This window comes from Rattus norvegicus, chromosome 1, assembly GCF_021556685.1.
Source record: "Rattus norvegicus strain SHRSP/BbbUtx chromosome 1, alternate assembly SHRSP_T2T, whole genome shotgun sequence".
NCBI lineage: Eukaryota > Metazoa > Chordata > Mammalia > Rodentia > Muridae > Rattus > Rattus norvegicus.
Window position 1 is genome coordinate 250,033,916 of NC_141534.1, and position 11,635 is coordinate 250,045,550.

Below are 11,635 nucleotides of genomic sequence, written 5' to 3' on the forward strand. Positions count from 1 at the left end.
CTCTTATGAATATTTTTGTTCTACCTTCTAAGAAATACTGAAGCATCTAAACTTTGGTTGTCCTTCTTGAGCTTCATATGGATAGTCCATAAGGTAATCAGAGCTTTTGGGCTAATATCCACTTATCAGTGAGTGCATGCCACGTGTGATTTTTTGTGTTTGGCTTACTACACTGAGGATGATATTTTATACTTTCATCCATTTGTGTAAGAATTTTATTTTTCATGAAGTCATTCTTTTTAATAGTTGAGTAGTATTCCATTGTGTAACTGTACCACATTTTCTGTCTCCATTCTTTTCTTAAAGGACATCTGTGTTCTTTCCAGCGCCTGTCTATTATTAAGAAGGCTGCTATGACCATAGTGGAGCATGTGTCCTTGTTATACAGTGGAACATCTTTTGGGTATATGCTGAGGAGTGGTATAGCTGATTCCTCAGGTAGTCCTATGTCCATTTTTTCTTAGGAAACTCCACACTAATTTCCAGAGTGATTGTATCAGCTTTCAATCCCAGCAACAATGGAAAAGTATTCCTCTTTCTCCACATCCTCGCCAGCATCTGCTGTCACCTGAGTTTTTTATCTTATCCATTCTGACTGGTATGAGGTAGAATCTCAGAGTTGTTTTGATTTGCATTTCCCTGATGTCTACGGATGTTCAACATTTCTTTAGGTACTTTTCAGCAATTCCATATTCCTCACTGAGAATTCTTTGTTTACTTCTGTACCACATTTTTTAATAGGCTTATTGGAGGTTGGTGGGAAGGGGTTGTTGGTTGGTTGGGGAAACACCCTCATAGAAGAAGTGGAAGGGAAAATGAGCTAGGGGCTTATGGATTTCAATCCAGGAAAGGGGATATTATTTGAAATGTAAATAAAAATATCCTAGTGAAAAAGCAGAAACAATAAATGATTATTATTATTATAAACAAGGGAATGAAACAATTTGGATTCTTCTACCTACTGACTGCCAGTTGAAAACACCATATGTTGAAAATGCGATCTTTTTTTCCATTGGCTGTTTTTAGCTCCTATGTCAAAGATCAAATGACTGTAGGTGTGTATGTTCATTTCAGACTCTTCATTTCTATACCATTGATCTACCAGTCTATCTCTGTCCCAAAACCAAACAGATTTTATCACTATTACTCTGTAATACATCTTGAGGTCAGGGACTATGATTAACCCAGAAGTTCTTTTATTGTTGAGAATAGTTTTTGCTTCCCTGGGTTTTTTTGTTATTCCAAATGAATTTGCAAGTTTCTCTTTCTAATTCTATGAAGAATTGAGTTGGAATTTTGATGGGAATTGCACTGAATTTGTAGATTGCTTTTGGCAAGATGGCCAATTTTACAATATCAATCCTGCCAATCCTTGAGCAGGGGAGATCTTTCCATCTTCTGAGGTCTTTCTTCAGAGACTTGAAGTTCTTGTCATACAGATATTTTGCTTCCTTGATGAGAGTTCCACAGAGGTATTTTATATTAATTGTGACTATTATGAAGGGTGTCATTTCCCTAATTTCTTTCTCAGCCTGTTTTTCCTTTGTGTAGAGGAAGGCCACTCATTTGTTTGAGTTAGTTTTATACCCAGCCACTTTGCTGCCATTTACCACATTGAGGATTTCTCTGGTAGATCTTTTGGGCTTATTTAAATATACTGTCATATCATCTGCAAATAGTGATATTTTGAGTTCTTCTTTTCTAACTATATCCTCTTTGCCTCATTTTTTTCCAATTGCTCTAGGTATAATTTGAGTACTACATTGAATAAGAAGGGGGAGATTGGGCAGCCTTGTCTAGTTCCTGATTTTAGTGGGATTATTTAAAGTTTCTCTCCATTTAGTTTGATGTTGTCTACTGGTTTGTTGTATAGTGCTTTTACTATGTTCAGGTATGGGCCTTGAGTTTCTGATCTTTCCAAGACTTTTAACATGAAGGGATGTTGGATTTTATCAAACGCGTTTTCAGCATCTAATGAGATGATCATGTGGCTTTTTCTTTGAATTTGTTTATTTGGTGAATAATCTTGATGAATTTCTGTATAATGAACCATCCCTGCATCCCTGTGATGAAGCCTACTTTATCATGATGTATGATCATTTTAATGTGTTCCTGGATTTGTTTTGTAAGATATTTATTGAGTAATTTTTCATTGATATTCATAAGAGGAATTGGTCTGAAATTTTCAAAGAGACCAATCAGTATGACTGTGCTAGAGCATAGACTTGTAAACATTTTTCTGTGTAGGGTCAGCTCATGAATACTTATTTTCCATAGAAAGAACATATGGCCACAATCATTTAGTGCCATCTTTCTATTAAAAAATGGACAACAGGATGTGACATAGATTTGTAAAAATTTATTCATAAGTGCAGGTGCAGGTTATGATTTGCTGTCTTTCATGCCGTACTTTGTTGTCTGAAATAAAGAATTAGAATTGAAGAATACATGCTTTTACTAGTCTTTCCCAGACGATTCCCATGGTCTGGACCACTGTACTAGGGCTAGTAAAATAAGAAAAAAGACAATATATGACTTCTCATGATTTTTCGGAAGGATCCACCAGAACGATAAGATAAAATGAATTTCAGGAAACAAAAGTACCTGAAGTAATGTGAGAAAGGGAGATGTGTATTTTTCACAGATACTAACATAGATAAGGTGATTTAAATTGTGTTAATAGTGTTATTACATAATATCAAACACTGTAGTGTTACTTATTTTTAAATTAGGATATATGAATAATCATATCCTGACTAAATATCCATAGATATAATATGATGAAATCCCTACCGTATGCTATCTGCTAAGCTTTATTCATCGTTTTCATAATTATGTTATAAATACTCTCTCCTTCATCCTAGTAGAGCTATTTGTGTGTATTTCCCCTGTCTTCATGACCTATTCTCTCCTCAGTTTATATGGTCTAATTATTCTTCCCTATACATGACATGTTACTAGTGAACTCGCTTATGGAATGGAGCCATGGTATTTTCACATTGTGAGACTATTTTTTCCCCATTCCTTCTAGATATTTGAACTTTTATACTTTTTACAAGTTCAACTTTGGTGCAAATTTGCAGCAATATTGAGTCCATAAAGTTGTGAACAAAGCAATGAATAACAAATGTGTAATATAAGCTTGTAACATCTTGAACAGTGTGTAACCACTTTCTCAATCCTATTGATTTAAGGGTAGTACAAATACCTTAAAGAAAGAACTGGTTTATTTTACTACAGTGCAAGCAGTTTGGATTATAGACCAGTTGTAGCATAACAGAGACCCCCCATATTGTTAGAGTCAAATGCCTTTGATTTTTTTCTCACTATATTTAGCATATGGATTTTTGTTTTTAATGAATGAACAACAATCTTGTTTACATCCTTTTAAGTCTTGATGCTAATTTTTATCATACAAATTTAGATGTAGAGTATCTCTGAATTCAAGCAAAAATATATGAGTGTACGGAATGAAATTTAGATCCTCTGTATTAGTCTCTGCAATGTTGTGCTAATTTCTTCTGGCACTATATTTTCAGTTCTGTGTTGGTAACCATGCAGAAAATGGGGTGATATTGTAGAATCATTGTTATCATAGGTGCTTGTAAACAATTTACCAGAAAATTACATCAACCAATTCTTAGGAAAATCACAATCCACATTCGGAATTTACACTTGAAAACTTATCAATCACTGTGACTGATTTGTTTGGTGCTGGGACAGAGACAACAAGCACAACACTGAGATATGCTCTGTTGCTCCTGCTGAAGTGTCCAGAAGTCACAGGTAAGGACACAGGTGGTGAACCTTGGCATTCTCATTGTATGCTGGGAAGACGTTGTTGATGTCCTGTGTATTATTCTTAGAAAAGTCTGCCCTTGACTTTTTGTGCTACTGGCCAGAAAGTGTAGGATGAATGAGAGGAATGAAGAGACTGTCCACATAGGAAAAGAATGCTGTTAAGTGTCTGGGTTCTTTTGGAGATAATCTGGGAAAGGCACTTACAGCCTTCTTTGGCTTGCTTTGCCTATACATTTTTTGTCCCCAAATTAGGTTTTCAGAGCAGGCAACTTTTTGTACTTACCTTCTTTGTTTCTAATAAACCTAATTTTGAGGTATACAGAGGTGAAAACTTACTTCACTGAAATAAGCATGAATTCTGGAATTTCTGAGCTTATCTGAGATAATGTCTACTCTGAGAAGGAGTAAAAATAATAAATTCATTAGAAAGTTATTTCCATATAAGGCAATAGTTATAGAAAAAGGAATGTTATTATTTCAAATATCCATTTCCATGCAACCTATATTGCTCACACTTATTCCAGTTGTACCAGCAGCATTTATTTTAAAAATATTATTATAGAAAAGTTATTCTACTATTATTATTTTACAGTATTTATTAAGTTATCTATCATGCTTCTGAATAGGTCTGTATACTTAAAATTTAAGAAAAAAATATATTACTGGATAGAACAAAAGTTTCCCTATGACACTTATGTAGCCAGAGAGCTTTAAATGTTACTATTGCACATGTGGTAAGTATGCAGTTTTAATGCTTTCATTAGTCTAACATCTGGAGATAGAAAAAAGGAAATAACAAAGTGCGACAGACGTTTTTCTTATATTATTGTCATCAGAGTAAATAGAGCATCCATAAGAACTGTCTTAATTTCTTCCAAAGGGGACGTGGTTCCCTCTGTTTCCTCTTAAAGGGGAGTGTGTACCCTGGAGAAAGCATCTGATTGTGCCAACCCAAAAGTTACTTTTAAATACATTCAATATTTTAGCATATATGAAGTTCACCTCTCAATTTTATGTAATTTACATTAAAGTGACTCTAGCAAAAATATGAATAATAATTAATAATTAAAGGGTAGGAGAAATGGAAAATGTCACATGATTAAGAGCTTCACAAAAATACTTAAATACAACAGTGTAATGAGGAACAAAGAAAAATGGGGCAGGGAAGATGACACTGTAACATAGATATCAGATGAACATGTAAACTACATTTCTACAGTTACAGTATGGATGTCGATTGAAAACAATAAGGAGCCAACATAGGGCTATAAAAGGTTTATAAAAGGGGTCTCTTCTTGCTTGGGCTCCCTTTCTACCCACAGTCCTGCAGTGACTAAGTGTCCCCCATGGAAGAAGACAGAGTTGCTTTTAAAGAGTCAGCCTAAGTAGCCCTGTATTCAAAGATCTTTAGTGGCTGACAGAGAAAGAGCAATCTACAGGGATGAAAGGGGAAGAGTGACCATGTTCCAGTTCCAGAATTGAGAGGATCAGAGCACCTTTCTCTAATTTGCTTGTGAATTTTAGGGGCAAGATCTACCTCTTAGTTAAGTTAGTAACTGTGTGTGTGTGTGTGTGTGTGTGTGTGTGTGTGTTATCTATCACCTTAATAAACCATTCTAAATACTCTGCAATGTGAAGAGAATGAAACCACTAATCCAAGAAACAGTCACAGAGTTTCAGAACATCAGACTAAATATAAGCATGACATCCTCTAGAAAGACCCCTGAGTCACATGTAAACACTTGCCTTGAGACTGCTAAGCAAAAATGTAAGCCTGGACTCCAGTATTCGTAGAAATGTGTCTTTTCTTAATGAAACACCTGAGAATATTTTTATCTACTTCTCTGAATCAGGGTCAAGGAAGTCATGGGCTCCAGGAATCAGAACAGCCCACATAGAAAGATAAGATAAAGGCTAGGTTTCTGGACACATGACCTATAGAGATCTCTATTCTGTCTTTACCATGTGGATCCTGCATGCATGAACAAAGATGAGGGAAAAAGGAGAAGTAATATGTGGTCTGATGCCTACATCAACTGAGCTTTTATTTCAAGAGCTATGAATTTAAATACTTAGATACAATTTTAAACTCATAAAATGGAATATTGCAAACTAAATATAAATGACTAGTACTAGTAGAAGATGATCAAATTTTTCATGATGGATAATCATATTTATATACTGTCAATGAATCTCACAGTGAAAATTGGAATAACTAAATTCTGAAATCAAACACATTGTTCATGAAGTAACAGAAAGTGTGATGCTTGTGTTGTCTTTTTGAAGCTGTCTTTTAGCATATGGAATATAACTGTAATTCATGTTTTTCATTTTTCACAACAGAAGATATTTTATGTAATTGGCTGCATAGCAAACATTAATTATTGACAAATATGTTTATACTTCAGAAGCACTTGTTGACTTTGACGGTGACCTATTATGAACATTATATCCCACCAAATTTCTCTCTCTCTCTCTCTCTCTCTATCTCTCTCTCTCTCTCTCTCACACACACACACACACACACACACACACAAACTAAAGATATTTTAAGATATATTTTTGACAAAAATTCAATGTTTGATTTCTAATTATCTTTTTCAGACTATGATATGACGGTTATTTATGTTGTTATGCTACTTGAAGTATTTACTTAATCCTTTTGTTCTTGTTATTATAATAATACATAGTGATGTATTTTAACAGCTATTAGTGAGATAGTGATATGCATCTATATATAGCATATCTGCATGCCTTAATGTACTCCTGGATATAAAATGCATTTGTAATGCTACTTTTGTGCATCATGTAGTCATGCATTGTGATAAACAATTTACTTCTTTCCCATTTCAACACTTCTACTGTGACCAACCAGCTAAAGTCCAGGAAGAGATTGATCGTGTGGTTGGCAAACATCGCAGCCCTTGCATGCAGGACAGGAGCCGCATGCCCTACACAGATGCCATGATTCATGAGGTCCAGAGGTTCATTGACCTCATTCCTACCAACCTGCCACATGCGGTGACCTGTGACATTAAGTTCAGGAACTACCTAATACCCAAGGTAAGCTTTCCTTTTCTCTGCTGCACATCTGTGCTGTGTGCTCCAGTCTTCTCAGTCACACTTTACCTTTGATTCCTACATTTTTTCTCCCCATTCTTTCATGGTATTCCCTGAGGATTGAGGATATGATTGAATCCTTAACCCTCATTTTTTTCTTTTCCTTATTTCTCTATCCATGCTTAAACTTATCACTTCTATCATACTTGCCCTGTTCTTTGATAATATACACATTCAATTATACCCCTTTATTACATATTTTTTCCTTGGACTGTGAGTTTCCCATTGGGAATGCTATGTAGGTTTCTACATAACTTCTTACATACATCACATTTTGTTTAAGCCTTCATTTTTTTGCCAACTTTCCCTTTCATATAACTTTACTACCTCTTTAAATCCTGCCCCCAGTACTGTCCTTTCTACTTTCATTTAACATGTATTCTACTACCCCCATGCGTTTCCACTGACAATCACCTGCATTTAGCTATCTAGTCCCAACATATACCCTAAGTTAAAAAGCCTAAAACACACAAATATTTTAACCATGACTCCTAAGGTAGAGAAAATATGTAGCATTTGTATCTTTGAGCTGTATGACCTAAGTAAGTATACGTTTTTCTCATGAGTATGAGAAGTGTTCTCTTCTTTTGGGTAGGGTCATCCAAGCATTTCTGGATTTAACCAGTCTGGTTGTGATGAATAATGTTTTTGATATGAACTTTGTAAGGGTAAATTTTATTCACCTGATGAAGTTGTCATCTAGGTTTAATGCTAAATAAGCACATCCTTTCTTGTTCTTTTTGAACTCTGGTTGGCTGGTTTAACTCAGTTCTTTTGGCCCAAACTTCTCTCCAAGCTGACTGATTCAATCTGACTTCTCTCAGATTCTCACCCAATCAAACTAACTCTGGCAATCTATTCTAATCTTTTGACTCTTTATATTGTCTGAGTCATTCTGACTTTACTTGTGTCTAACTTGTTCTCCTTGAAACCTGTCTCTGTAAATCTGCCCCTGATAAAAACTGCTGCTGAACTCCACAAAATGAACTACCATGAACTCCACTCCTTTCTCCTGTCTTTTAGGTCACTGAACTAATGCAACTAATTAAATGGAACTCAGAGATTTATATGTCTCTGTCTCCTGAGTGCTGGGATTAAGGGTGTATGCTACCATTCCTGGACCTATGCTTTGGTTTAACTGAAACTTTCTCTATGCAATACTGGTCTTGAACTCAGAGGTTTGTTTGCCTTTGTCTCCTGGAATTTAAGGCATATCTGTATTATAGCCAGGTCACACAGATCTAAAAGGAGTTTGGATATGATCTCTTGCCCAAGCAGCCATGTTGCTTGCTTAAAATTCTGCTAGAGATGATGATTTCACTACTGAAGTACTGACCTAAAATTGATCTGAAGGCACTTTAGTAACATCACTGTCACAGTTCTCATACTCTTCCTATGCTTTCTCTGTCATAAATATACCCGATATTCTTTAAACTTAATCTTACCTATGGACCAGAAGATTGAACTATGTTATTTACTATTTTCCTTATAAGTCATGAATTTTTGTAACTTGCTTGTTTGTTACTCTTCTGTGTGTCATTACAGGGAACAACAATAATAACATCACTCTCATCAGTGCTGCATGACAGCAAGGAATTCCCCGACCCAGAGATATTTGACCCTGGCCACTTTTTAGATGGGAATGGAAAGTTTAAGAAAAGTGACTATTTCATGCCTTTCTCAGCAGGTAATAGAAACTCATTTCCATGGTTCCAGTGACATGCAGAACCGTGGGGACTTAGAGTGTGACTCTACATGTGCTGATAGCTTGCATCTGCATGATAAGGAGCATAATTTTCATTGTGTATGCACTGTCCTGGATATGACCACCTTCTTTATCAGGGTATGAAAATGAGTGTTTTGATTGTTTATAAGTTGTTCATAAATTGAGAAACCTAGAGTATAGGGAATTTGCTTTCTTCTTTTAGGTAAATTACAGAAATACCAAGGACACCATTCTAGAAACTAAACTTCACTTACATTTTACTTACTCCCCATGAAAATGGAGACTTCTTCAAAATTAAATTCCTTCTTTGCTCTTACTCACCTCCAGACTGGATAATAAGCTATGTCTCCTAAAACATAGAAAAGCACCAAGGGGCCTAAAACATATACAGGAAACAGAGGAGTGATTACTTCATGCCAATACAGTATAGTTAATGCATGTGAGATTATCACATATCCCTAGGCCAGAGGGATACTGGGAAAAGTTCATACCTTGCTCTTTCACACATTACATTTTGTACAAAACATAGAGCAGCATTCTCATTAAAATGTCTAACTTACTCAAAGGGTATAGGTCACAAATAATATTCAAAAGAAAATGGAGATCATTTCTTTGAAGTTTGTTAACCAATTGAAGAGGACATTTTCTCTCTTTTGAAAAATTTTCAGATCACCTTAGTTTGATGAAAATATTGTAGATATGCCATCATGCCCTGCAGTGGCCTCAGGGTTCCCCTCTCCCAAATTCAGGGTATGAACAGTGGATATAAAGTACATTTCTGTAGTGTGTGTGCTACCTTAGTTTTATGTTCTTTATGAAAAATTAAAAACCTCCCCCTCCACAACTTTCCTCTTGCTTTGAATATAGGTAAGATCATAACATCTATCTAGGTGACTAGTACTTTTGAATGATGTATTCTTTGATATCATATGTTAGTTTGAAAAATGACTCTTTTTGTCTAAAATGTTTTTCCTTTAGCCATCCATTAATCTAAAAAAATGTATGCTTTAACTCAGTAGTTACTGTTATTCCCTTGTATTTTTTGTACCAGTGCAGTACATCTCAGGTCAACACCGTGTACAAGGAATAATTACCTTTTTTGGCATTTTCCTCCTAGGAAAACGGATGTGTGCAGGAGAGGGCCTAGCCCGCATGGAGTTATTTTTATTCCTGACCACGATTTTACAAAACTTTAAGCTGAAATCTGTACTTCACCCAAAGGATATCGATACAACTCCAGTTTTCAATGGATTTGCCTCTCTGCCACCATTTTATGAGCTGTGCTTCATTCCTCTCTAAAGAGATCAAATTGGCTGGGGATTTAGCTCAGTGGTAGAGCGCTTACCTAGGAAGCGCAAGGCCCTGGGTTCGGTCCCCAGCTCCGAAAAAAAGAACCAAAAAAATAAATAAATAAATAAATAAATAAATAAATAAATAAAGAGATCAAATTGCCTGGCTCCGGATGTATTGTATTTTCTCCCTTAAAATAACTCCTACACTCCTCAAGATTCAAGAAATATACACATTGCATTTTCCAGTTTCTGGAGTCACTGCTCACATATATCTGCACTTCCCTATTCTCTGTAACAGTCTCCCAATCTCATGTACCTATGTATATCTAAATTTGAGTTCTTACTGTGGTTTAGCTATAGCACTGGTAATTCACAGAAATTTATCTTCTTTATGTTCTCAAAAATAAGATCTTTTGATTGAGTTGCCTTTGTTCAGTGTTTCCTTACAATTCAGGCTAAAACCAAAACACTAGATTCTCAATATATCATGTTGTTCCGTATAATGATAACAGAGCATGTAAAGTGGCAGTTCTGGGGAGGAACCGGTTCCTCCTGTTGCCCTTTTCATTCAAGTCTGAAGACCCAACCTTCATCTTCAGTGCATGTCTCAAAGTCAGTGCATGTGCTCATTATACCAGGGTTTGAGAGGCAGGCACAGGAGGATCCCTTGGGTTTCCTGGTCACCATACTAGATTAATAGCCATACTAGGGAGATAAACTGTTTCGCAAAACAAGACAAGATGTTTCTAACAGAAACAGTACTAGTAAAAGTTTTACTTCTGGCCTTTACATAGATATGACTCTCTTCTCAAACATGCAACTAGTCATGCACACATTATCTTCCCCTTTAACTAATATAAAAGGGAACGTGAATGGGAGATTAGTAAGAAAGCTTTTTTTTCCTGAATGTTAAGTATAGCCACTAGCAGTATTTGTGTTTGAAACATATAAATGCTGATGAGAAACTGAAGAACTCTGTAGACAAATACAATGAAGACAACTCACAGGGAGGAATAAACATGCAGGTTGTGTGAAGATTTGCTTTCAACAATACTGACAAAAAACTCTTAGTGCTTTTTCCTTTGATTTATTCTTTCTTCATATAGCATCTCCTCACTACAGCCCCTCCCCCAACATTCCACTTCTTCAAGTTCCTCTTGAAGGAACCGTTATTCTTCCCCAGATCCATTGTTCTTTCATTTCCCTTCAGAAAATAGCAGGCCTTCTAGGGATATCAAGCCAACTTGGCATAAAAAGGTGTGACAAGATTAGCCACAAATCGTCATATCAAGGTTCGACTCAACAAGGAAGAGGAAAATGGTCCAAAGAGTAGACAAATGAGGCAGAGATACCCAGACTCCTCCTGTTAGGAGTCCTCAAAACACTAAGCTATGCAACCACATCATGTATGCAGAGGACCTAATGCAGACCCATTTGGTCTTTGCTTCCATCTATGTGAACTGTTATGGCTCTGAATAGTTGATTATCTAGGCTGTGTTCTCATGATGATTTTTTTTTGTATACATGTGCTTTTAGGACTGACCACTTGGTATTTGTGCTAGTAAGAACTTTTTCCCATGGGATTTGGGTGCACGAAACTGTGGGATGGTGCCAGTTCACTTCCGGGCAGAGCCAAAAACAGGAAGGGCTCTGACCCCAAGGAATTCTGCCTCTGTGTATCCTGAATCCACCAAGC

General features: G+C 36.1%; 1 protein-coding gene across 7 annotated transcripts in view; it reads left to right on the forward strand.

The window, feature by feature from the left end:
- The window catches only part of Cyp2c6v1l1 (cytochrome P450, family 2, subfamily C, polypeptide 6, variant 1 like 1), a 38,279-nt gene extending 28,175 nt beyond the window's left edge, over positions 1 to 10,104 (forward strand). For 3 of the 7 annotated variants that reach the window (XM_087591406.1, XM_087591556.1, NM_001429263.1), the window contains 4 exons: positions 3,645 to 3,786; positions 6,677 to 6,864; positions 8,467 to 8,608; positions 9,765 to 10,104. In XM_087591406.1, the coding sequence (XP_087447532.1) occupies positions 3,645 to 3,786; positions 6,677 to 6,864; positions 8,467 to 8,608; positions 9,765 to 9,946 (654 nt within the window). In that variant the 3' untranslated portion in view covers positions 9,947 to 10,104. Of the gene's footprint in view, positions 1 to 3,644; positions 3,787 to 6,676; positions 6,865 to 8,466; positions 8,765 to 9,764 lie in introns of all 7 variants that reach the window. The other 4 variants (XM_087591505.1, NM_001429262.1, XM_087591616.1 and 1 more) reach the window with 2 other exon arrangements.
- Positions 10,105 to 11,635: the final 1,531 nt, after the last annotated feature.